The sequence below is a fragment of the Hemiscyllium ocellatum genome, chromosome 1 (genome assembly GCF_020745735.1).
Source record: "Hemiscyllium ocellatum isolate sHemOce1 chromosome 1, sHemOce1.pat.X.cur, whole genome shotgun sequence".
Classification (NCBI taxonomy): domain Eukaryota; kingdom Metazoa; phylum Chordata; class Chondrichthyes; order Orectolobiformes; family Hemiscylliidae; genus Hemiscyllium; species Hemiscyllium ocellatum.
The window spans coordinates 122369981-122396889 of NC_083401.1; the positions used below are offsets into that span (position 1 = coordinate 122369981).

General features: G+C 40.8%; 1 protein-coding gene across 9 annotated transcripts in view; it reads left to right on the forward strand.

Moving 5' to 3' along the window:
- Window positions 1-26525, forward strand: part of LOC132819809 (LIM domain-binding protein 2) — a 292986-nt gene extending 266461 nt beyond the window's left edge. For 3 of the 9 annotated variants that reach the window (XM_060831658.1, XM_060831628.1, XM_060831666.1), the window contains exon 11: window positions 25796-25877. Coding sequence is in view for 6 of the 9 variants with exons in the window: in XM_060831638.1 (XP_060687621.1) it covers window positions 25796-26026 (231 nt within the window). In the remaining 3 variants the exon portion in view is untranslated. Of the gene's footprint in view, window positions 1-25795 lie in introns of all 9 variants that reach the window. The other 6 variants (XM_060831677.1, XM_060831683.1, XM_060831608.1 and 3 more) reach the window with 4 other exon arrangements.
- The last annotated feature ends 384 nt before the right edge of the window (window positions 26526-26909 follow it).

Consider the following 26909-nt stretch of genomic DNA (forward strand, 5'->3'; position numbering starts at 1 on the left):
TCTAAGACTTTTGTTTTGATTTGCCATAGATTAGGATGCTGTCAGGTCAGTTGGAAAAGGATCTTCAATTTGGAAATAGCAAATTCTGTCCGTCTTGAAATGTGGGAGTTGGAAGGAAGTTGGCAGGAGGGAAACATCTTTGTCTCTGAGTAAAAGGTAATCCTTTGAAGAGATATCTCAGCGAAGTATTTTCTGGGAACCAGAACTCAACAGCATCCTAATATCCTCACAAATGCTGAATATGAACTATTAATTCAGTCCAAAAACTTGACCTTCCACCTAAACTGACATCTTCCATTATTCTGGGACCAGCAGAAAGTTGATCTTCTAGAGAAGAAACCAGAGGGAGTGAGAGTGGTCAACTTTAATTTGGACTTTTGATCAAAAGAGTGTTGTTTTTTTCCCTATTTTCCTGTCCTTAATGTCTTTTCAAAGCTTTGCCTTGTCCAGTCTGTGTATGAATGTGTCTGTATGTTTGGATGAAAGGAGATATAATTTAGTTTTGCATTGTAGCTTAGTTGTTAATCAGTTTTGCCAATTATCTAAAGAATGCATTTGTTCTTAATAAACAAACGGTCTCTGAGTTGATTAAACCCAGGTGGCCATTAAGTCGCTCAATGAGATTCATCAACAGGAAGTCTTCACTCCCTTCATGCTCAGCTGGTCTGCAACTTTAAAAGAAAAGATTTCTTCGAGCTGTAATATTTGTAGCTGCACTAAGCAAATACTGCTTATGGAATTCTGTTATCTGCTGCATTGAACTATTAATTGTTCACGGTGTTCCTGTGAGACCTTATGTCTCCCAGGAGTTCTGCTGAGCTCTCAATCCTAATATTTGGCTGTATCTACTGACTCTCAGGTCTTCTCCTGAGTCCTAACTGCATCAAACAACTCCTGGGGCTTCTTGCTGAATCCCAACTACACAGAATCAGTGGCCTTCAGTCACCATCTGAACAGCACATCAAACAACACTCCTCTTGCTTTGGAACTTACTTCTCGTTCTCTCTCTCAAACTCATTTATTAAATCTACATGTTTTTGACCCTTGAAATATTTTAACTGACTTCTTAGAAACCATTCAACAAGCCCTAACCTTGTTCCAGGCATGATTGTGGCAATCAAATATAGCAAATATTGGATCATCCATTTCCCTGAATGTTACTATTTACACAGTTCGCTGGCATGCACAGCCCACATTCATATTAAATGAAAGGGATTTCATCACAAATTGGATGAATACAGCCCCAACAGCAATGCCATCCAAGAGAATGCAACCTGCTTCATCAGCATTCCACATACCAACTTAAACGTTAATTCACTCTACTACTGCATTGCAATAATTAGCTATGTCTACTCTGATACCATTTACCAAAGCTGCAGCCGTTACCATCTGTAATAACAAGATGAGCAAATGCTTGGAAGCACCATCATCTGCAATTTCCTCACCAAATCACTCACCACCCTGACCTGGAACTCTATTGCCATTCCTTTGTTGATACTGGATCAAAATCTTATTGCTTCTATCCTGATAGCATTGTGGTAGTACCTAAAATACAAGGGCTGCAGAAATTCAAGAAGGTGGCTCACGCACCCTGCTCAACAGCAATAAGAAATCTCACAAACAAGTTAAAAAAAATTGTTAGGGAGAGAAGTAGATTCGGTGGATGAGGAACGTTTCAATTCTGTGCATCCAGTACTAGATGTCATACAAGCAGAGACTTCAATAAATGGCAGTGATGAGTTGAGTTGGATGTCATCAGCACATACTGACTGACTCTGAATAACACCAAGGGGACAGGGTGAAGATGAGAGTTAGGAGGGGGTCAAGGATAGATCCTTGGACAATACTGAGTTAAGAGTGCACAAGTGGAAGTGGAAGTCATTGTAGATGATTCTTAGGCTACAATTAAATATGTCAGAATGAAACGAGCTAATGTAGCTCCACCCACCTGAAGAGGCATTGGGGAACACCTGAAAGTCTACAATCAGATCAAGGAGGGGTGGTTTATCTTGACACAGTATTAAGGAAATCTTCAGCCAAGGTTTCTGCTCCTGACCATAAATCTTCATTGATTGTTGAAATTGCATGTAAGTGAACATCAGCATGAAACTAAAAATATTCACGAAAAGTATTCATTTACATATAGTTAGTAATCTCTTGGTACAAACAGATTGCTTTCTCAGGATCATCATCATGCTTATTTTGCAATTAACCAATGAGTGAATAACTGAGATATTGGTCCTGAAATAATTCTATGGTAATGGTTGAGACATTCAACTTATGATCATCTGGATCAACATAAAGCCATTGCTAATTGTATATGCCTGATGGTCTTGTTTTCACATTTACAATACTGATCAGTTCACAGTTGCTTCTGTGCCGATCATTTCCTTTTTTTAAATGTTTTATGCAGCTGGTCGTGACCTTTACCAGCTGATTATTTGTCTTTGATGGATTCTTGCCATTGAATTTATCAGTTGAATTCTCAGATTTAAACACAAATCAGGAATTTATACAATGATCAGTAATTTGATTTTGACTATTTATCTGGTTAAGGCTGTTTAATATTACATATAAACAATGGTAAGGGGTAGGGCTAATCTAACCATAGCTAAATAGGGGAGGCAATGGCCGAGTGGTGTTATTGCTAGACTATTAATCCAGATACTGAGGCAATGTTCTGGGGACCTGAGTTCAAATCCAGCCAGAAAGAAAATCTGAAATTGAGTCAAATTATGATGATGATGTTTGTGAAACCATTGTCAATATTAGCAAAAACCCATCTGGTTCACGAATGTCCTTTATGGAAGGAAATTGTCATCCTTAACTGCTATCTGGGCAATCCGGATTGGGCAATAAATGCTGGCTGAGCCAGCAATGTCCACATCCCATAAATGAATTATATAAAAAAGTCAAAGCAAGCTCTTGGTTTCTTTGGGTCATACACATACATATACAGAGACAGTATATCATGGCAAAATGGAGTTCCAGCAATTTTTCACATCACAACTCGATTGAAAGCAATGTTATTCAAAATCTATAAGAAACCTGCATTTACCTCAGGTGTTGGTGAAGGACAGAAAATTAAAGGGGCTAAACCCCCAACATTCCAGTCTGTATTCCAGGTGCATAAAGCCTCTCTGCCACAAATTTACTATCTGTGTGATGCCAATTATATATGATTTCAGAGTTAACAGCAACTTTTATAATAAGAAGTAAAACACAAAAGTAAAATAGTGTGAATGCTAGAAATAGTCAACAGTTTAGACAGCATCTGTGGAGAAAGAAACCATTTTAACATCAAGTAAATGATCTTCAGTGAAATTGAGAAAAGTCAAAAATGTAATGGGTGCTAATGAAATGGAAGGTGGGGATGGTGGGTGAAGGAAGAACAAAATCCTGGCAACAGTCATGATACTTCAATACCCTGTTGGACAGTTTAAAATTTCCTGATTCTAACGCCTCCAGTCTTTACTCTCTCTATCATTATCCCACTAAAGTGGTCAGATGGCTATCCACTTTTTGTTGTTCATTTCCTACCAGTGTCCTCCACTTGGTGGAATGTATTGTCACATTGAACAGCTTCCCATTTAACTCCACTCATCTGCTCCAAAGAAACTATATCAATATTGAGACTTCGATGGGTCCTCACTGTGCATCACTTTTTCTGAGTATGGGGAATGTTTCTTGCTCTACATCTGTTTAAGCCTCCAAACCTTAACCCTTTTTTTGGTACACAAATGATAATACTGATGCCATTTCCTATTCTCAGCTGAAACTGAAAAGATTCATCTACTTTATCTACAATTTGCACCTTTCTCTTACATTCACATCATCCAACTCAGATACTTTCCTTCCTTGAATTTGCTGTCTCCATTTCTGATGATAGGCTATCATCAGATATCCACAATAAGCCCTCAGAAAGTTCAGCAACACTTTCTCACACCCTGCTTCCATCATGTCTGTTCAGACGTGACTTCACTAGCACTTCTGATATGTCTATATTTCCTCAACCAAGTATTACCCACCCATTTTAATTGACAGGATAAGTGACTGCCCCATTTCCTACATTTCTGCTCTCACTCATTCCTTTCCTTCCTCCCTTCGTGTATGAGGATAGACAACCTCTTATTATCCATCTCACAAGTTTCTGTATTTAATGAATCTTCTTTCAATACCTTTGCCACCTCCAGCATTATTTCAGGAACAAATACATCCCTTGCCATTTCCTTTCAAGGGGGATCAAGTGATCATTTGTCCATTCATACTGGTCCATTCTTCACCTGTCCTGAACAAACATTCTCCTTCCCAAAGCACTACCCATGCATACTCAGGAGATGCAGCCTTGACCCTTCTACCTCCCATTTCTTCACTCAAAGGCCCTAAACACTTCTCCCAGATTCAGCAGTGGCTTGTAGTTTATTGTACTGTATCTTCCACTCAAAATGCAGCCTGCTGCATGATGAGTGATCATAAGCAGAATCAGGGTGAGGGGTAAACAAGCAATGCTATTTACTAGGGCATTGGCTGCCAAAAGATAATTTTAAATGACTAATATGAATTTTGCAAATGAGTGGGGTGGATGAGGTCAGTGGTTAAGTTGGCAGATGTCAGGGATGGAATGTGGTTATATTGATAGGATAGCAGGTGGGTAGAGTGACAGTTTTGGGTAAGGTTTTTGGGTAAAAGGTGATAGATGGGTAGAGTATAAGATGGTTGAGATAATCAGGTTGGAAAGGGTTGTCAATTTCAGGGCTAGTTAATCAAGGTGGTAGTTAAGTGGTGAGGAGTATTCTGAGCTGAAAAATGTGTTGCTGGAAAAGTGTAGCAGGTCAGGCAGCATCCAAGGAGCAGGAGAATCGACGTTTCGGGCATAAACTCTTCCTGAAGAAGGGCTTATGCCCGAAACGTCGATTCTCCTGCTCCTTGGATGCTGCCTGACCTGCTGCACTTTTCCAGCAACACCTTTTTCAGCTCTGATCTCCAGCATCTGCAGTCCTCACTTTCTCCTATGAGGAGTATTCTGATTGGGTCAGAGTGTTGGTTGGGTGGTGGGAGTAAGGTTATTAAATTCTTTTATGTTCTTGCTTTTCATACACTCTCAAAAGCCACCAAATTCTAATAATTATGCATGAAACAGGTTTATTTTATCTTCCTGTTTCGCCTACCTTGGAATATTTTTCAGTTTCTCTGTTTTTCATCTCTTTTCCAGTGAAAATATATTCCAGAATTAAAATCATAGTTTTCACTCCTGAATGTCAGTATTATTCTGGAAAATCTTTTCTGGACTCTTTCCCTGACTGAGATCCTTGCTGTAAAAGGTTGCACACACCAATGCCCTAAAAAGTTCAATAGCACCTCGTTACTTTTTTATTCAGTACTATTACTTATAGAACTCAGAATCCCTTAAACCTTTGTTATACTATCCTCTGCTCAGACTCCCACCTCTACAAATCCATGCATCTGGCACCACTGGATCGGAGTTCATCATTCCTTCTGCTACTTATAATTTACAATATATTTACTTTCATTTTCTAAACAAAATTTCCATTACCTTTCAAGTAGTATTTCTGCTTTTTTGTAGGTAGCCCCATTATCCAATTATAACATGATAAGTCTCTGTTGTAGGTTGTATTATTGTCCTTTGCAGACATTGGTGTGAATGAACTGGTTCAGGTGCTAGTGGGTATTATTGAGGTTAGCAGGCCTTTCATGTTCTTGTTTATTTTTACAGCGTGTATTCTTTAAAACAATCTTTTGTTTACATCATATCTTTTTGTAACTCAATGTCCCTACATATTTTTCTGATTAGCTGCAGCACTTGCTTGCCCATATGTATTAATTTTTTTCCCTGTTAATGAGATGAGTAGGTTTATTCATCAGTGTATTGCTAATTAGTAAGAGGCTGTCTTCCTCCATGCTGACATTCTGTTTATTATAACAGCTGGGCAAATTGGAACATTTTCTGCACAGATTGTTGTAAGGTTCCAATATGTTTATAGGTGACAGACTCTTTGGTAACAGATGGTAAATTTAAGGCTTGTTGGCAATCAGCAGGTTTTTGCTAATGACTTAATTACCTATGCAAATTATCACATTAGTATGTGCATTGTTATCTCTCTTTTAAAAAACTTTACCTAAATTAATTACAGTAATCAAGCAGTGGAACAAACACTAGATTGCTGGTGGCTGGAGGATTGAACGTTCTTGCCAACTTTGGGAACAAGCTGATGGATTGCACAAATAAACCTGTTCAGCAGTTAATCATTCTCAGAGATGCAGAATTTCACTCTTGGACATTTGTAGCAGTTCAGAAGGTTAATACCCTATCATTCTAATACCCTCACCTCCATGCCACCCCTGTGATCAGTAGTTAGTGTATTTTTTTTTATTTTAACCTTCAAAATTCATATTAATGCAGTAATGAGAATCCATTTATTGTTGTTATTTTTTTGCTGAAACAATTTGTATTTTAGATGGTTTTATGTATTATTGATTGCTTTTGCTTGTTGAGTACTATGTTTGTCGGTGGGCTTTTCTCTCCTTGGACAATACATAAACTAATTTCTCAGTATTTTACATTAATTCATTCCATTCCATCATTCCACATTATACCAGTGCACTGTGCCATGCATGGTATAATCCCTCATTAGTGACTTACAAATTTCAGATACGGGTTCATGGACTTGCATTGAATGAAGAAGGCTAGGCATGAGCTTGCAATGAATAATGGTAAACTGAAGGATGAATCACACTTTGTATTCTTATAATATCCTAATTCTCATGTGTTGACTGTCACAAGTATAGATGAGAATGGATTACAAGCCAGAAACCTTTCTAGAGAAAGTGTTAAGATAGGAGGAGAAACGAGGAAACATTTTTTAAAAATGTTATATTGGTACTATTACAGTCACATCATTGTAGATTAACAATTTTTCCTGTTATCTATAAACTAAAAATTTAGATGATATAATCTTTGACAGAACTATCTACATAATATCCCCATATCCTTTAAATTATCTTTGTTTATAATACTGAAGCATTTCCCATTTCAATAATTACAAAATGTCCCTACCTCCTCCATTTGATAACTTTATGCACTCAGAGTAAATTACCAGTTTTCCATTTGATTCTCACTATATTTTTGAAATTTCTTTTCATCTATCACCACCTTTGAGCTCCTGATTTAAATTCTTTCAGTAAAGAATCTGAATGTTATTTACTGGGGAGTGGGGAGGGTGCAAGGTTTCCTGAAAATGTGGAAGAATCTAACAGGGCTGGAGAAATTGGAGCCTTTCAGAAACTTTCTGGCAGGATCTCAGTTCTTTTTTTTGATTTGTTTCTCACGTGGCAGCCAAACCAACTGACAGACTGCCTGGTAGCTGGATGGAGAAATCTTTGGCAATGGGACACTGAGAACTGAGATGGGAAGGTCAACTATGGTGCCAGGTGGGTCAGGAGGGAGAATCAACGTCACCACAGAGGAAATGTGGTGGAGAGGATTGAAATCATTGGATTTCAATCACAGAGGAGACAAGACTGGTAACTTGTTAAGGAAGAGGTGATGTCAAATAAGAGATGCCAAACATTTTCTTGAGGAACTGTAGGGAACACTCATACATCTTTCCCGTAAGAATTGTTGAGAAAAGGCACTTATTTTTTCAAGTTGCCAGCTTCCTCCTCCTTCATATTGCCAGCCGGGAATCTTGCACAATGGCAGTGACATTGAAATTGGAGTCCAAATTACATTTTTGATGCCATATTTAAATATGTTAATGAAATATCTCACCTCGCCACGGTGACTCATTCAAATGCCATAAGACTTGCAGCATGTCAGGGTCACATATAGCATCTTTGATGTTTTAATTTCAACCCTCTTCCACCTTTTGTGGAGGAGTTAATATTGAAGCTAATGTGTCTAAATATTTTTTAAATTCATTTAAAAATAATAGAAGAGAATACAGTTTAATTAACAGGAAGGCAATGGCCTAGTGGTATTGTCACTGGATTGTTAATTCAGGGACCAAGCTAATGTTCTAGGGATCCTGGTTTGAATTGTGCCATGGCAGGTGGTGGAATTTGATTTCAGTAAACATCTGGAATTAAGAGTGATGTTGGAAAATGCATCTGGTTCACTAATGTCCTTTAGGATGATCCAGATCTACAGCAAGGTGGTTGACTCTTAATTGTCCTCTGGGCAATAAATGCTGGTCTAGCCAGCGATACCCTCCTCCCGTGAATGAATAATAAAAAATATTTACTGTTGTTTAACTTTGCCATTTTAAATAGCAGGTTTTTCTATATATTATGAATGAATGATCAGTCTAATAGTTTTGACTGGAATATCGGGAATAGGATTTCTGATTCTCTTTTTGCTTTGAAATTATTTTAAAAATCAAAGGAAACAGTAAAAAGCAACAATACAAAATGATGAAATAATTTTAAATAAAATAATATTTTGATACAAAAATGATAAAAACCAAGTAAGTATCATCATCTTTTCAAGGAAGTTAAGGATGGGCAACAAATTTTAGCTTTGTCAAAGATGCTCAAATCCTATACAGAATAAAATAAACCACACAGAGTAGAGCTGGAACAAGTCAAAAAGATAATGGGAATTAAGATAAAAATAAGCAGAAAGAATTGGTAGGAAAACAAGATGCTGGAATTCTGAATGAAAGTACAGTAAATGCAAGATAGACTGAGTGGTTTGACAGCATCAAAGGAGAGAAACATGATTTGGGTGGCATGGGGGCTCAGTGGTTAGCACTTCTACCTCACAGTGCCAGGGGCTCAGGTTCAATTCTAGTCTCGGGTAGCTGTCTGTGTGGAGTTTGTACATTCTCCTGTCTCTGTGTGGGTTTCCTCCGGGTGCTCTGGTTTCCTCCCACAATCCAAAGATGTGCGGGTCAGGTGAATCGGCCATGATAACTTGCCCATAGTGTTAGGGAAATGGGCCTGGGTGGGTTATTCTTTGGAAGATCGGTGTGGACTTGTTGGGCCGAAGGGTCTGTTTCCGTTCTTTAAGGAATCTAATCTAATTTCTGGCACCATATTTGAAGCCTAGCTGTGTATCAGGATAATTGTTCACCAGCCACGAATTTTGCTGATAATTGTTTAGAAACTAAAGACATCAGCTTTTGAGGTCAATTAGCATAGGTGACTCTTCTTTGGAAATAGAATCTCACATCAGATAATTTTTGCTATTTTACATCATCACCTGCCTGATCAACTGTCAAGAATCAAGCTTCAAGTGCTACCTGTCCTTAGTAGTATTTTGTGTTAGAACCGTGTCAAAGTGAGTGCTACTTCTTCTACCATCCTCAGCATAACATACCACTTTGTTATTGTGAAATATGTTCAAAAACTGTTCATTATGTTGAAAGGTTTCAAACAGTTGAAATCATTAATTTTCATTGAACGACAGGAAAAGCAAAGAAAAATCAAAAGAACCATTTACTTCTGGGACTAAACAGGGTCTGCTTGCCTATTGTGCAACAACAAATTTATGGTCAATGAATGATCACTTCATCCAACACACATCACTTTGAAGTGGATGTCCATTAAGTCCTGTCAAGCTTGTTGCATCCAACACTGCAACATTCCACCATGCTAAAGGCAATGATCAATCTGTTCCATGTCTTCATCCTTCTCCTCAGAAGACTGTTATTCTTTCCCAGCTTTTCAACATCCATCACAACCTTTTGTTTTGCTCCAGTTGTGCAAGGCGTTGCATGCAAGAATTGTGCAACACACTCTGTTTGACTGTACAACAAGGCCACTGCACACTCATGAAGGCTTCTCAAGAGGTTCCAAAGAACTGACGATGTCACCTAGACAGGATACGAAACATCTGCAAGTCAACTTCCCAGCTCGGCAAACGTACCCACGCCTACAACAACCGTCACCCGAGCTACAAATCTTTACACAAGCCTATCTTCCATTTCAGTGTGGCCAAGTGGCAGATATGATATATTATTTCTATACTCATTCTCATTCAGGGGCTATGTAACAGAATCATCAGCCATGGATGCAAGAGGTAACCCTGGTCTCCCATTAATCATCCTTGTAAGGCATTGTTACACAATGTTATACAGTATACAGGGAAACTATTGATGGAATAGAATCCATACTGACCAGGTTTCCTAAACTAAACTAGTCCTATTTGCCTGCGTTTGGCCCATATCCCTAATCATATAGCTATTCAAATGTCTTAAATGTTGTAATCATACCTGCCTCTACCACTTCCTCTGACAGCTTGTTCCTTACACAAACCACCCTCTGTGTGAAAACATTTCCCCTCAGGTCCCTTTTAAATCTTTTCCCTCCAAACCTTAAACCTATGCCCTCTAGTTATGGACTCACCTACATGGGAAAAGACCTTAGCTATTCGCTTTATCTATACCCCTCATGATTTTATAAACCTCCATAAGCTCATCCCTCAGCCTCCTAGACTCCAAGGAAAGAAGTTGCAGCCTATCCAGCCTTTCCTTATAACTCAAACTTTCCATCTCAGTAACATCCTTGTAAATCTTTTTTTCACCCTTTCCAGTTTAATAACATCCTTCTTACAGTAGCGCAATCTGAATTATATGCAGTACTCCAAATGTGGCCTCACACTTATTTTGTACAGCTTTAACATGATATTCACAGCTCCTGTAGTCAGTGCTCTGACTGATGAAGGCAAGAAAACCAAATGTTGTCTTCACCACCCTATTGACCTGTGACACCACTTTCAAGGAACTGTGTACCTACACCCCTAGGTATTTCTGCTTGACAACACTCCCCAGAGCTCTACCATTAACTGTGTAAGTCCTGACCTGGTTTGTCTTATTAAAATGCAAAATTTCACATTTATCTGCATTAAACTCAATCTAACATCCCTCAGCTCACTGGCCCAGTCGATTAAGATCCTGTTTTATTCTTAGGTAACACAGAATATTACAGCTCAGTACAGGCCCTTTGGCCCTCAATGTGGCACCGACCTGTGAACCAATCTGAAGCTTATCTATCCTACACTATTCCATTTTCATCCATATGTTTATCCAATGAGCATTTAAATGCCTTTAAAGTTAGTGAGTCAACTACTGTTGCAAGTAGTGCGTTCCACCCCCTACTACGCTCTGAGTAAAGAATCTACCTCTGACCTCTGTCCTATATCTATTACTCCTCAGTTTAAAGCTATGGCCCTCGTACTATCCATCACCATCCAAGGAAAATGGCTCTACTGTCCACATTATCTAATCCTCTGATTATCTTGCATGTCTCAATTAAGTCACCTCTCAATCTTGTTCTCTCTAAGAAAAACAGCCTCAAGTCCATCAGCCTGTCTTCATAATACCTTCCTTCCATACCAGGCAACATCCTGGTAAATCTCCTCTGAACCCTTTCCAAAGCTTCCACATCCTTCCTATAATGTGGTGACCAGAACTGTACACAATACTGCAAGTGCGACTACACCAGAGTTTTGTACAGCTGCAGCATGATCTCGTGGCTCTAAAACTCAATCACTCGACTGATAAAAGTTAACACACAGTATGTCTTCTTTACAACCCTATCAACCTGGGTGGCAACTTTGAGGGATCTATGTACATGGACACCGAGGTCTCTCTGCACATCGACACTACCAAGAATCTTACCATTAGCCCAGTACTCTTTATTTCTGTTGCTCTTTGCAAAGTGAATCACCTCACGCTTTTCCACATTAAACTCCATTTGCCACCTGTCAGCCCAGCTCTGCAGCTTAACTATGTCCCTCGGTAACCTGCAACATCCTTTAACACTAACCACAATTCCACCAACCTTAGTGTCATCCACAAATTTACTAACCCATCTTTCTACATCATCATCATTTAGGTCATTTTCAAAATGACAAACAGCAGTGGACCCAAAACAGATGCTTACAGTACATCACTAGTAACTGGACTCCAGGATGAACACTTCCCATCAACCATCACCATCTGTCTTCTTTCAGCTAGCCAATTTCTGATTCAAACCACTAAATCACTCTCAACCACATGCCTCCGTATTTTGTATAATAGCTTACCATGGGGAACCTTATCAAACGCCTTACTGAAATCTATGTACACCACATCAACTGCTTTACCCTCATCCACCTGTTTGGTTACCTTCTCAAAGGACTCAAAGTTTGTGAGGCACAACCTACCCTTCAAAAAAATCATGTTGACTATCCCTAGTCAACTTATTCTTCTCTAGATAATTATAAATCGCATCTCTTATAACCTTTTCCAACACTTTACCGACAACCGAAGTAAGGCTCATTGGTGTTTAATTACCAGGTTGTCTTCACTCCCCTTACTGAACTAGGGTCAACATTTGCTATCCTCCAGTCTCCTGGCACTATTCTATAGACAATGACAGCATAAAATCAAAGCCAAAGGCTCAGCAATCTTCTCTCTGGCTTCCCAGAGAAGCCTAAGATAAATCTTTGGCCCAGGTGACTTATCTATTTTCACACTTTCCAAAATTGCTAACCTCTCCTCTTTATGAATCTCAACCCTGTATCTCAATATTCTTATCAACAACATTGTGTTTTTCCAGTATGAATACCGGTGGAAAATATTTATTTAGCACTTCCCCTATCTCCTCGGACTCCGTGCACAACTTCCCACTACTGTCCTTGATTGGTTCTAATCTTTCTCTCTTCATTCTTTTATTCCTCCTTTGCCTGTAGAAAGCTTTAGGGTTTTCCTTGATCCTATCTGCCAATGACTTCTCATGTCCCCTCCTGGCTCTTCTTAGCTCTCTCTTTAAGTCTTTCCTGGCTAACCTGTAACCCTCAAACGCCCTGAGCCTTCATGTCTCATCTGAGCATAAGCCACCTTCTTCCTCTTGACAAGAGATCCAACTTCTTTAGTAAATCATGGCTCCCTTGCTCGACCACTTCCACCCTGCCTGTCAGGACACGCAGTAGCTGTTCCTTGATTAAGCTCCACATTTCAATTATGCCCATGTCCTGCAGTTTCCTTCTCCATCCAATACATCCTAAATTTTGCCTAATCGCATCATAATTGCTTTTCCCTCAGCAATAACTCTTGCCCTGCAGTATATACCTATCCAAAATTGTAGTCAGTATCGCCAAAGTGCTTACCTACCTCCAAATCTAATCCCTGACCAGGTTCATTACCGAGTACCAAATCCAATGTGGCCTCGTTCTTTGTTGGCTTGTTTACATACTGTGTCAGGAAACCATCCATCCTGCACACATTGGACAAAAACTGACCCATCTAAAGTACTCAAATTATAGTATTTCCAGTCAATATTTGGAAAGTAAAAGAACCCCATAACAACTCCCCTGTTACACTCACTCCTATCCAGAATCATCTTTGCTATCCAATCTCTACATCTCTGGAACTATCCGGAGAACTATAGAAAACTCCCAACAGGGTGACTTCTCCTTTGCTGTTTCTAACCTCAGCCCATACTACCTCAGTAGATGAGTCCTCAAATGTTCTTTCTGCCACTGTAATGCTGTCCATGACTATCAATGCCACACTTCCATCTCTTTTTACCATCTTCTCTGTTCTTACTGAAACATCTAAATCCCGGCACCTGCAACAGCCATTCCTGTCCCTGCTCTATCCATGTCTCCAAAATGGCCACAACATCGAAGTCCTAGGTACCAATCCATGCAGCGGGTTCACCCATCTTATTCTGGATGCTCCTAGCATTGAAGTAGACACACTTCAAACCACCTTTCTGCTTGCCGATCAACTCTTGTGACTTTGAAACCTCATTTCTGAACTCACTGCTCTCAACCTCCTGGCCACTGGAACAATAACACCATAAGACATAGGAGTGGAAGTAAGGCCATTCAGCCCATCAAGTCCACTCCGCCATTTAATCATGGCTGATGGGCATTTCAACTCCACTTACCCGCATTCTCCCCGTAGCCCTTAATTCCTTGTGACATGAAGAATTTATCAATCTCTGCCTTGAAGACATTTAGTGTCCTGGCCTCCACTGCACTCCGTGGCAATGCATTCCACAGGCCCACCATTCTCTGGCTGAAGAAATGTCTCCGCATTTCTGTTCTGAATTGACCCCCTCTAATTTTAAGGCTGTGCCCACGGGTCCTAGTCTCCTCGCCTAATGGAAACAATTTCTTAGCGTCCACCCGTTCCAAGCCATGTATTATCTTGTAAGTTTCTATCAGATCTCCCCTTAACTTTCTAAACTCCAATAAGTACAATCCCAGGATCCTCAGTCATTCCTCATATGTTAGACCTACCATTCCAGGGATCATCTGTGTGAATCTCAGCTGGACACACTCCAGTGCCAGTATGTCCCTCCTGTGGTGTGGGGCCCAAAACTGGACACAGTACTCCAAATGGGGCCTAACCAGAGCTTTATAAAGTCTCAGTAGCACATCGCTGCTTTTATATTCCAACCATCTTGAGATAAATGACAACATTGCATTCGCTTTCTTAATCATGGATTTAACCTGCATGTTTACCTTTAGAGAATCCTCAACTAGCACTCCCAGATCCCTTTGTACTTTGGCTTTATGAATTTTCTCACCATTTAGAATGTAGTCCATGCTTGTATTCTTTTTTCCAAAGGGCAAGACCTCGCATTTGCTCACATTGAACTTCATCAGCCATTTCCTGGACCACTCTCCCAAATTGTCTAGATCCTTCTGCAGCCTCCCCACTTCCTCAGTACTACCTGCCTGTCCACCTATCTTCGTATCATCAGCAAACTTCACTAGAATGCTCCCTACCTCTTTTGTAATGGCAACCATACTCAACTCAGCCCCCTGACTCCCTTTAATTGTTGGGATATTACTTATGTCTTCCACTGTGAAGACTGACGCAAAGTACTTATTAAGTTTTCCAGCTATTTCCTTATCTCCCATCACTAGCCTTCCAGCATCAGTTTGAAGTGGCCCAATGTCTACTTTTGCCTGTCGTTTGTTTCTTATGTATTGAAAGAAACTTTTATTATCATTTCTAATATTACTGGCTAGCCTACCTTCATAGTTGATCCTCTCTTTCCTTATTTCTCTCTTTGTTATCCTCTTTGTTTTTGTAGCCTTCCCAATCTTCTGATTTCCCAGTCCTCTTGGCCACTTTAGATACATTTCCTGACTTCCTTTGTCAGCTATGGCTGTCTAATCTTTCCCCGGATAATCTTTCTTTTCTTGGGGATGAACCTCTGTACTGTGTCCTCAACTATACCCACAAACTCCTGCAATTTTTGCTCTACTGTCTTCCCTGCTAGGCTCTGCTTCCAGTCAATTTTCATCAGTTCCTCTCTCATGCTTTGTTTAACTGTAACACCATTACATCTGATTTTGCCTTCTCTCTTTCAAACTGCAGACTGAACTCTACCATATTATGATCGCTGCTTCCTAAGTGTTCCCTTACTTTAAGATCTTTTATAAAGCCTGGTTCATTACATAGCACTAGGTCCAAAATAGCCTGCTCCCTTGTGGGCTCCATGACAAGCTGTTCCAAAAAGCCATCCTGCAAGCATTCTAAGAATTCCCTTCCTTTGGATCCACTGGCAACATTATTTACCCAGTCCACCTGCAGATTGAAGTCCCCCATGATCACCGTGACCTTGCCTTTCTGACATGCCTTTTCTATTTCCCGGTACATGTTGCGTCCCTGGTCCTGACCACTGTTAGGAGGTCTGTACATCACTCCCATTATGGTTTTTTTGCCTTTGTGGTTCCTCAATTCCACACAAACAGACTCCACATCATCTGACCCTATGTCATTCAGTGCCATAGATTTAATTTTGTTCTTAACTAACAAGGCCACCCCGCCCCCTCTGCCCACCTCCCTGTCTTTTCGGTAAGTTGTAAATCCTTGGATGTTTAACTGCCAGTCCTGAACCCACTGCAACCATGTCTCTGTGATGCCTACCACATCATAATCATTCACGATGATCTGTGCCGTTAGTTCATCTACTTTGTTACGAATGCTACAAGCATTCAGGTGAAGTGCCTTAATGCTAACATTCTTATCATTAGAGATATTGGAAGTCATAAGATGTCTTAAGTTATCCTTCCTTTTTGTTGCATTCCTAATCTGTCTCAAGGTTAAATCCACCTCCATACATGCTATCCTCCTGCTTATCTTTCCATTTAACTCCATACTCCCTGTCGCTTTCACTTTCCCTACCCCCCAACTCAGAAGTTTAAAGTCCTACTGACCACCCTATTTATCCTCTTCACTAGAACATTGGTACCTGATCAGTTCAGGTGGAGACCGTCCCAATGGTACAGATCCCCCCGGTTCCAAAACTAATGCCAATGCCCCATGAAATGGAATCCCTCTTTCCCACACCAATCCCTTAGCCACGTGTTTACTTCCCTAATTTTCTTATCCCTATGCCAATTGCCATGTGGCTTGGGCAGTAATCTGGAGATTAGAACCTGTACTTCAATTTCCTTCCTAGTGCTTGATAATCCCCAAATAGGTCCTCCACCCTAGTTTTGCCTATGTTGTTAGTCCCAATGTGGACCACAACAACTGGATACTCCCCCTTCCGCTCCAATATCCTTTCAAGCCGGTCGGAGATGTCCCGCACCCTGGCACCGGGCAGGCAACACACCATGCGAGACTCCCGATCCGGCTTGCATAGAATACTATCTGTCCCCCTAATTATATAATCCCCTATAACAACTACTTGTCTTTTTGCTCCCCCCTCTTGAATGGCCTTCTGCGCCATGGTGCCATGGTCAGCTGGCTCATCCTGTCCAGAGCCCTTTTCCTCATCCATATAAGGAGCAAGAATCTCATACCTGTTGGACAAGGTCAAGGGCTGGGGCTTCTGAACTCCTGAACTCAAGTTCCCTCTGCCTGCCTCACTTACAGTCATACTCTGATGTCCCTGATCACTAACTGAATGTGAATTACTTAATCTCCCAGATGTGACTGCCTCCTGAAACAAAGCGTCCAAGTAACTCTTCCCCTCCCGGATGTGCCGCAGTGTTTGAAGCTCAGATTCCAGATCATCAACTCTGAGCCGGAGTTCTTCCAGCAACCAACACTTGCTGCAGATGTGGTCACTGCCATTCATAATGGGATCAGCCAGCTCCCACATCATACATCTACAGCACATCATCTGCCCAGCCATCTCTGCTTTTTCTGATACCTCTCTGCTATAGTCTTTTTCTAAAAAACAATTAATAGATAAACCATAAAAAGTAAATTTTTAACTATTCACCGATAAAGAAATAGAAAACCAGAGTGCTATTTTTGGTTAGAGGAGGGAGGAGGGGTGGGGGGGGGGGGGGGGGGGGTGGAGGTGTGTGGGAGACACAACACGTGTAGTGTCTCGGGTTCAGCCATTGCCCAGATATATTACTGGCAGTCCCCTGGTCGACGCTCCCGCTCTTCCTAATTATTAACTAGGTTAGAGGAGGAGGGCGGTGGGAGACACTACTGTAGTAGAGGCTCGGGTTTAGCTGCCTTGCTTATATATATGGTCACTGCTTTCCTTCCCAGCTGCCCCTCCGGTCCATGTCACTTCCTCTGCTGCTCCCGCTCCTTCTCCGCTGCTGCTCGTACTTGAAATGCGAGGGAACGATAATTTAGGGGGGATCTATAATTTAGGTTCCCATCACCCTGCTGAATTAGTTCAAATACTCGCAAAGAGCGTTAGCAAATTTTCCCCCCAGGATATTTGTACTCCTTTGGGTCAGGTGTAGACCATCCTGTTGTAGAGGTCCCACCTACCCCAGAATGAGCCCCAAATATCAAAGTATCCAAAATCCTCCCTCCTGCACTATCCCTCCTGCCACGTGTTCAACTCCTCTCTCTCACTTTTCCTCACCTCGCAAGCACATGGCATGGGCAACAAACAGACATAACAACTCTGTTGTTCTAGCACTAAGCTTCCACCCTAGCTCCGAATTTCTGCCTTAAATACCCATCCCTTTTCCTACCTATGTTGTTAGTGCCAATGTGGACCACGGCTTGGGGTTGCTCCCCCTTCCCGTCAAGGATCCCGAAAACACAATCAGGGACATGACGAACCCTGGCACCTGGGAGGTAACATAGCAACTGCGAGTCTCTCTCATTCCCATAGAACCTCCAGTCTGTCCCCTTAACTATGGAGTCCCCAATGATTAATGCTCTGCTCATGTCTCCTTCTCCCTTCTGAGCAACAGGGACAGAACCTCTGTCACCACCCTCTGACTCCTCTGTTTAACTAATTAAAACAGCTGCATTATGATACAGCACTTTGCGTGCAACATAGTATAACCAAATGTGCTCTGCTTCTGGATTAGTGGTGCTGGAAGGGCACAGCAGTTCAGGCAGCATCCAAGGAGCAGCGAAATCGATGGTCCGGGCAAAAGCCCTTCATCAGGAATAAAAGGCAGAGAGCCTGAAGCATGGAGAGATAAGCTAGAGGAGGGTGGGGGTGGGGAGAAAGTAGCATAGAGTACAATAGGTGAGTGGGGGAGGGGATGAAGGTGATAGGTCAGGGAGGAGAGGGTGGAGTGGATAGGTGGAAAAGGAGATAGGCAGGTAGGACAAGTCCTGACAAGTCATGGGGACAGTGCTGATGGACTCTGATTTCCTGTGTCATTGATTCTGGGTCTCCAGGAGACCTTCAGCTGCAAATGTTTCTGGGGAGACTGCTCAGCAGCAGCTGGAGCTTTCCATTAGCCCTGGGCTGCTGGTACTTTTGTTCCACCTTGATTTCCCTGCATCACTGTTAAACCATAATGATAGTGACAATTAGCCCTACTGTGTTAGATCAATTGATCAGGATTCCAAGTAATCGAAGTGAGAATATCGGAAACCTAACCGGGCTTTAGTAATGTAAGCAAATACCATTCGCAGCAGACACAAATGACAGTTAAGCAAAGGCCTTGATTTTTGGGACATAGAAGTCTCTGAAGAGGAAACTGTGCAATACCTGTCTCCTCTGCATCTCAGTACACTACCCCAAATTCCCAGAATTGACTTTCCCAACTTCACTTCTACAGCAGCAGCCCTTTATAACTTGGCTTGACTTTTGTGAATAGACCCGGAGGACTGAGCATGCCTCATCATCCTTCGACTGATTTGGAAGTATATCCTCAAATGATGGATAACAAGAGTCATGCTTGTCCTGACCAAGGACTCAACTCCTTAAATTTGGGGGCATGACTTGTTGGCTGGAGCACGTGGTGTATTTATCGTGTCAGCTGCTTTTGCAAGCTTCAATTGTGAATTTGATGTAGCAAACAGTTGTATAGCAACATATCCAGCCCCTCAACTGATCACTGCTGACAACATGACAAGCTGTGTTTTTTTTTAAGTCACTCATGGGCATCATTGATTGGCCAGCATTTTTCCGTCCCTAGTTGTCTTTGAGAAGGTGATGGCGAGCTGCTTTCTTGAACTGCTACACTCCATGTGCTGTAGATAGCCCCATAATGCCCTTAAGTGAGGCAATTCCAGAATTTTGACACAGCAACAGTGAAGGGACGACAATATGTTTCCAAGTCAGGATGGGGAGTGGCTTGGAGGGAAGTTGCAAGTAATGGATCCACTGCCCTTATCTTTTTGGATGGAAGCGGCTATAGGTTTGGAAGGACATAGAGTCATAGAAATGTACAGCATGGAAACAGACCCGTCGGTCCAACATGTCCATGCCGACCAGATATCCCAATCCAATCTAGTCCCACCTGCCAGCACCCGGCCCATATCCCTCCAAACCCTTCCTATTCATATACCCATCCAAATGCCTCTTAAATGTTGCAATTGTACCAGCCTCCACCACATTCTCTGGCAGCTCATTCCATACACGTACCACCTTCTGCGTGAAAAAGTTGCCCCTTAGGTCTCTTTTTATCTTTCCCCTCTCACCCTAAACTTATGCCCTCTAGTTATGGACTCCCCCACCCCAGGGAAAAGACTTTGTCTATTTATCCTATCCATGTCCCTCATAATTTTGTAAACCTCTATAAGGTCGCCCTCAGCCTCCGACGTTCCAGGGAAAACAGCCACAGCCTGTTCAGCTTCTCCCTATAGCTCAAATCCTCCAACCCTGGCAACATCCTTGTAAATCTTTTCTGAAACCTTTCAAGTTTCACAACATCTTTCCAATAGGAAGGAGACCAGAATTGCATGCAATATTCCAACAGTGGCCTAACCAATGTCTTGTACAGCCACAACATGACCTCCCAACTCCTGTACTCAGTACTCTGACCAATAAAGGAAAGCATACCAAAGGCCTTCTTCACTATCCTATCTAACTGCGACTCCACTTTCAAGGAGCTATGAACCTGCACTCCAAGGTCATGTCTAAGATTTTTGGTGAACTTGTGTGGCTCATCTTGTAGATAGCACACAGTGCTGCTTCTGACCATCATAGAGTCACAGCAATGAACAGCACAGAAAAAGACCTTTCAGTCTATCTTGTCCATGCCGATCAGATATCCTAAATAAATATAGTAACATTTTTCAGCATTTGGCCCATATCCTATAAACCCTTCCTATTCATTTACCCATCTAGAAACCTTTTCAATATTGTAATTAGACCAACCTACAACACTTTGGCAGCTTATCTATACACATACACCACCCTATGCATGTAAAGTTGCCCTTTAGTTCCTTTTTAAATCATTTCCCTCTCACCCTGACTTCTGCCCTCTAGTTTTGGACCCCCCCACTCCAGGGAAAATACTTTGTCTATTCACCCTATTCATGCCCCTCATGATTGTATGAATCTCTATTAGGTCACCCTTCAGCCTCCAACGCTCCTGGGAAAATAACCCCAGCCCATTCAATTTTCTCCGTACAGCTGAAACACTCCAACCCAGGCAACATCTTTCAAAATCTTTTCTGAGCCCTCTCAGGTTTCACAACAACCTTCCAATAGGAGGGAGACTAGAATTGCATGCAATAACCAAAAATGGTCTAACCAATGTCCAGCCACTCCATGACCTCCCAACTCCTATACTCAACGCATTGACCAATAAAAGCAAGCATATCAAATGCCACCTTCACTATCCTATTTACCTGCAACTCCACTTTCAAGAAACTATGAACCTGCACTCCAAGGTCTCTTTGTTCAGCAACACTCCCCAGGACTTTACCATTAAGTGTATAAGTCCTACTCTGATTTGCTTTTCGAAAATGCTGCACCTCACATTTATGTATATTAAACTCCAACTGTCACTCCTCATTGGTCCATCTTTGCTATCCACTATACCACCAATGGTTGGTCATCTGCAAACTTGGTAATGTACCTCCTATGTTTACATCCAAATCAATTACATATATGACAAAAAGCAGTAGACCCAGCACCAATCCTTGTGGAACACTGCTGGTCACAGGCCTACAGTCTGAAAAACAATCCTCCACCACCACCCTCTGTCTTCTACCTTTGAGCCAGTTCTGTATCCAAATGGCTAATTCAGTGGTGGAAGGAGACTATGCTTGTGGATGCTTTATTCTGGATGGTGTCAGGTTTCTGGACTGATGTTAGACTTGCACTCATTCTTCATGCCTTGTCGATGGTGACAGGCTATGGCGAGTCAAGAGGTGAATTCCTCACCACAGTATTCCTAGCCTCTGATCTGCTATTCTAGCTACTGTATTTATACAATGAGTCCAGTTGAGTTTCTGGTCAATGGTGACTCCACGGCATATTCAGTGATGATAGCACCATTGAATGTCAAGGGATGGTGGTTAGATTGTGCTTTATTGGAGATGATCATTGCCTGGTATTTCTATGGCATGAATGTTACTTTCCACTTGTCAGCTCAAGTTAGGAAAGTGTCCAGATCTTGTTGCATTTGAACATGGACTGCTTCAATATCTGAGGAGTCATGAATAGTATTGAACGTTATGCAATCATCATTGATTATCCCCACTTCTGACCTTATGATGGAGGTAAGGTAATTGATAAAGCAGCTAAAGATGATTAGGCTGAGGACAGTAACTCAAAGAATTCCTGTTGTGATGTCCTGGAGCTGAGATGACTGACTTCCAACTATCACAACCATCTGCCTACGTGCCAGGTATGACTGTAACCACTGTAAAATTTGCCATCTGATTCCCATTGATGCTATCTTGATTAAATGTGGCCTGTAAAGAGCAGTCACTCTCACCTCAGCACACCTCTGGAATTGAGCTGTTTTGTTCACATTCACTCAAGGCTTAATGAAGTTGGGAGCTGAAGTTGTCTTGTGGAACCCAAATTGGCTGTCAGTGAGCAAATTGTCGCTGAGGAAGTGGTGTTTGATAGCACTGTTCATAACATCTCCCATCACTTTACTGATGATCAAGGGCAGTTAAATGGCTAGGTTCGATTTGCTCTGCTTTTTGTGTATAAAACACACCTGAGCAATTTTACGCATTGTTTTATAGATGCGAGTGTTGTAACTGTACTGGATAGCTTGGCTAGGGGAGCGGCCTACAGCCTTGCAGTATCCAGTGCCTCCAACTGCTTCTTGATATCACATAAAGTGAAGTGAATTGACTAACATCTGAAATTCTGGAGACCTTTAGAAGAAGCCGAGATGGATCATTCACTTAGCTCTTCTGGCTGAAGATTGATGTGAATCAGCCTCACATTTTGCACTGATATGCTGGGCTCTTCCACCATTGATGACGGGGATTGTTGTGGAGCCTCCTCCATCGGTGAATTGATTAATTGTCTACCATAATTCATTACGGATGTAGCAGGACTGCAAAGCTTGGCTCTGATCTATTAGTTATGGTATCGCTTTGTTCTGTCTATCACTTGCTGCCTATGCTGTCTGGCGCGCAGTCCTGTTTGGTGGCTTCACCAGGTTTGACACCTCATTTTTAAGTATGCCTGCTCCTGCTCCTGGCATGCCCTCCTGCACTGCTTGATGGTAATGGTTGAGTTGGGGATAAGCCGGACCATAATGTTGCAGATTGTGTTGGAGTACAATTCTGCTGTTGATGATCCACAGCACCTCATGGATGCCCAGTCTAGATTTGCCAAATCTGTTCAGAGTTTATCCATGTGAGAGTGCCACACAATACAATGAAGGGCATTGTCAATGTGAAGGCAGGATTTCATCTTCACAGGGCAGTACAATATCACTCTTACCGATACTATTACAGACAGATGCATATGCAGCTAGCAGATTAGTAAGGATGAGATCAAGTATGTTTTTACATCTTATTGGTTTCCTCACTTGCCAAAGACCCAGTCTAGCAGCTATGTCTCTTAGTACTGCTACTGAGCCACTCTTTGTGGTGGATTGAAATCTTCCCCCCCCCCCCGCCCAATTCTTGTATATTTTACATCCTTACCAACAGCAATGCTTCTTCCAGGTGTGTTCAACATGGTGGAGTACTATTCATCAACTGAGGAGAGTAGTACATTGTAATCAGTAGGAGGTTTCCTTGGTTGTCTTTAACCTGATGCCATGAGGTCTGGAGTCAATGTTGAAGACTCCCAGGGCAGCTCCCAACTGTTCTGCCACCTCTGGTTAGTCTGTCCTGCCAGTGGGACAGGACATATCCAGGGATGTTGATATTGTTGCTGTCTGCACTAAAAGACAAGTTAGAATTACTGTGAGCCTGTATGCTCTGAATGAGGTGGCAATGTGTAAAAAGTGTAAAAAAATGCATAAAAAGACAAGGCAAGGCAAGGCAGAGATGTTGTGAGTATTCATGAAGTGAACAAGCACTAAGAAAGAATGTGATAGGTGCCTGATCCTGTGCACAAAGTAACAGCCATGAGAATGAAAAATGTTAGTGTGTTCCAAAGTGCAGCATTAAAGTGAGTAATTGTAAAGTAAGTGCATGTCCGATGCCAGTATCTGTGAACAGGGCTACAGGTTGTCCATTGAGCATGCCCTGAGTTGATGGAATTACTGTCCAAGATAGAGTTGTGGAGGAGCAAGCAGCAAGCTGGAGCTGCTGTGTACCTCACCTGATATTCATGTTGGGAACTGTAATCACCTAATTTCGCTCTGTCGCATTGAAAAATAACAAACTCAATATTGAGAAGATGGGAAAAGGTAATAATGAGACGTAACTGCATGTAAATCAGCCTCTTACCACTAGCAGTGAGATACTCATCTCACCATTAAATCTTTGGAAAACTGGACTTGTTTCTATCCATGTAAGAGACTACTTTTTTTAAAAATCTTGTCGTATTCTCTGAACTGACTCCCACATCATTCAGGACTGGAAAATTCAGCTCAATGTTACAGTTCAGGTCAAGTGTCTTGAAAAGATCAATCTACTTCCAAGGTTAGATTTGTCTTGTTCCACAGATGCTGTCTGACCTACTAAGTTCTTCCAGTACTTTTTTTTGTTATTACACAAAGGATTGAAATGGATTACTTTGTTGCTTTGTTTCCCACATTTCTAAAATAATTAATCTCTGAATCTCAGGCAAGTGGATTCATCTTAATGCAAAATTTAAAGGTTAAACACAAAGGTTTGTTGCTTGGAACAAATGGTTTTTTTTTGAGATTCTTTTCTTTTCTACAGATAGGATGTAATTTGGACTTTCCTTTATAAAGACAGAACTTCTTCTGGGAATTGTGTTTGATGCTTTTAAGTAAATGTAACAGACTTTATGCTTGAATGAACGATATTCAAATTGATATCAATGATGAGATTTCAAAAATGTAGCTAGCTAAAGAATACTTCTAATGGAAACAGATTATTGGAAACAGGTTGATGATATCTTCTGAATTTGAAATAATTACACTGACTTCTAAAGACTACACAGATTTAAAATATTGGAAAATGTTTACCCTAGCTCCAGTTCAAATACATCAGAATATGAGCCAGAGAAATAAATAAAGAAAGAGTCCTGTTAAGTAAAGCAATGTTACCCTGACAACATATAAAATAGGCTATTTTATACCAAAAGTATACATTGTAAAAAAGTAATTTATCAGGTGCAGTCAAGTTTGAAGTTTGTTTAAATAGACTCAAACCAATTCTATATAGAAATGCAAATGAAATTTCACCTCTGTTTATACCTCCTTTTAGAAATAACTGAAAAATAATTTTGAGCTGAAAGCCTTCATTTTCAAAAGTTTGCTTTGAACTGCTTTTCATATAATATTCTTTAATTCCACAATTGTTATCCATCTAAATTTCTGAACAAAGCATAAATGTTGTCAAGTTGTGTGTTTTCTTTTCAAGCCTTAACTTGAAAGTATTAATTAAATTGCAGTAATCAGCAGGGTTATACTTATGTGTTTCACATGTTATGAGAAACATGCAAGACCATTAATCAGATTTTATCTAGTGATACTCTAGAAAATTTGCGATGAACACACAGAAAGAAAATATAACGGTGATGATGTATGGAAGATACACCATTAAGTGATATACCTGGTAAATTGCAAATGGCACATGTTATATATTTGAACAGCATTTGTTTCAATGGTTCTTTCCTTGCATTAGTGTTAAAATATGCTATAAACAGAGCAGATGCACCATCTAGTGGTCACTGAATGCAGAGTACCTTTACTTGCAGAGCTGCATCAAATTTTGTTTGGCATCTAAGGAAACAGGTTAAAATGTGTTTAAAAATAAGTTATATTTACAAAGATTAGGAACTGTTGTATCCGGTTAACATTTGACAAAATAGTGACTTACTTAATACATGCTGTACAATTTTGTTGAATTGTAAATAGAGATAGTTGGTTGACAGATTTGAGTTTTGTTGGTTAAGTGAAAGATAAAATTTATCTTAACTATCAGTCATATCAAAAGTTATGGTATATGTTTACCAGATACACCTATATTCCAATACACAGCTATTCAAACAAAATTTCTGCAATGTTTTACCACATGACTATTTGTTCCTATTATAGGATGTTATGGTGGTGGGCGAACCTACGTTGATGGGAGGAGAATTCGGGGATGAGGATGAGCGACTGATCACTCGATTAGAGAATACACAATATGATGCAGCAAATGGCATTGATGATGAGGAAGATTTCAATAACTCTCCTGCACTGGGAAGTAATAGTCCCTGGAACAGCAAAGCTCAGTCCAGTCAGGAGAGTAAATCAGAAAATCCCACACCACAAGCCTCTCAATAAACCAGAACATATCACTTTTATTAAAAAAAATTTTGTGCTTTTCCTCTCTGACCCGTCCTTTCTTCATGCTGCACCTGAACGTTTCTTGTTTGAAAATGTTTGCAGTCAGCAGTATTAAAATATTAAAACTTCTACTTTAATTTAGTAAGTTCATATTTAAAGCTTTAAAAACCCACTTGGTATTATAAGCCATGCAACCCATTATATTTTGTGGGAATCTTAGTGTGACATGTTTGTGGTTTCTTTGAATTGTTCCTAAGTTTGAACAGTTGCTATCATGGAAATCTGGTAGTGATTATCGTTTATATTCAGGTTTTGCCGGAACCTTTGCTGGTCCACCTTTTGCTTGTGTATTTATGTAAGCTTTTTGTAAGAGGCCTAAAAGATAATTTAGAGCAGAAACTATTTCATTCACATAAATGTTCAGCACAATATGTGAAAATTAGAAATGAGTCTTTGTGTCATTATACAGATGTATTTTATGTATGCTTTGCCATTAATTAAGTGTGCCAATAAACAGTGGTAACATGAATGCACATTGTCTGGAAGTAGTTAATCACAGTTGAAAAGTTTTCCACTCAGTCAAGAGAACTTACATATAAATAATGATAAAATATTGATACATTGACTTTTTTTTGTAATATGCATAACTTAGGTTGCAGAAATACGTGACAGATGTAATATAGCAATGACCCAACATGGGCAGCACAGTGGCTTAGCAGTCAGCACGACTGCCTCACAGTGCTAGGGACCTGGGTTTGATTCCAGCCTTGGGTGACCATCTGTGTGGAGTTTCTTACATTCTCCCCATGACTTGTGGTGGAGGGTTGCTTTTCAGACTGGAGGCCTATGACCAGTGAAGTGCCTCAAGGATTGGTGATGG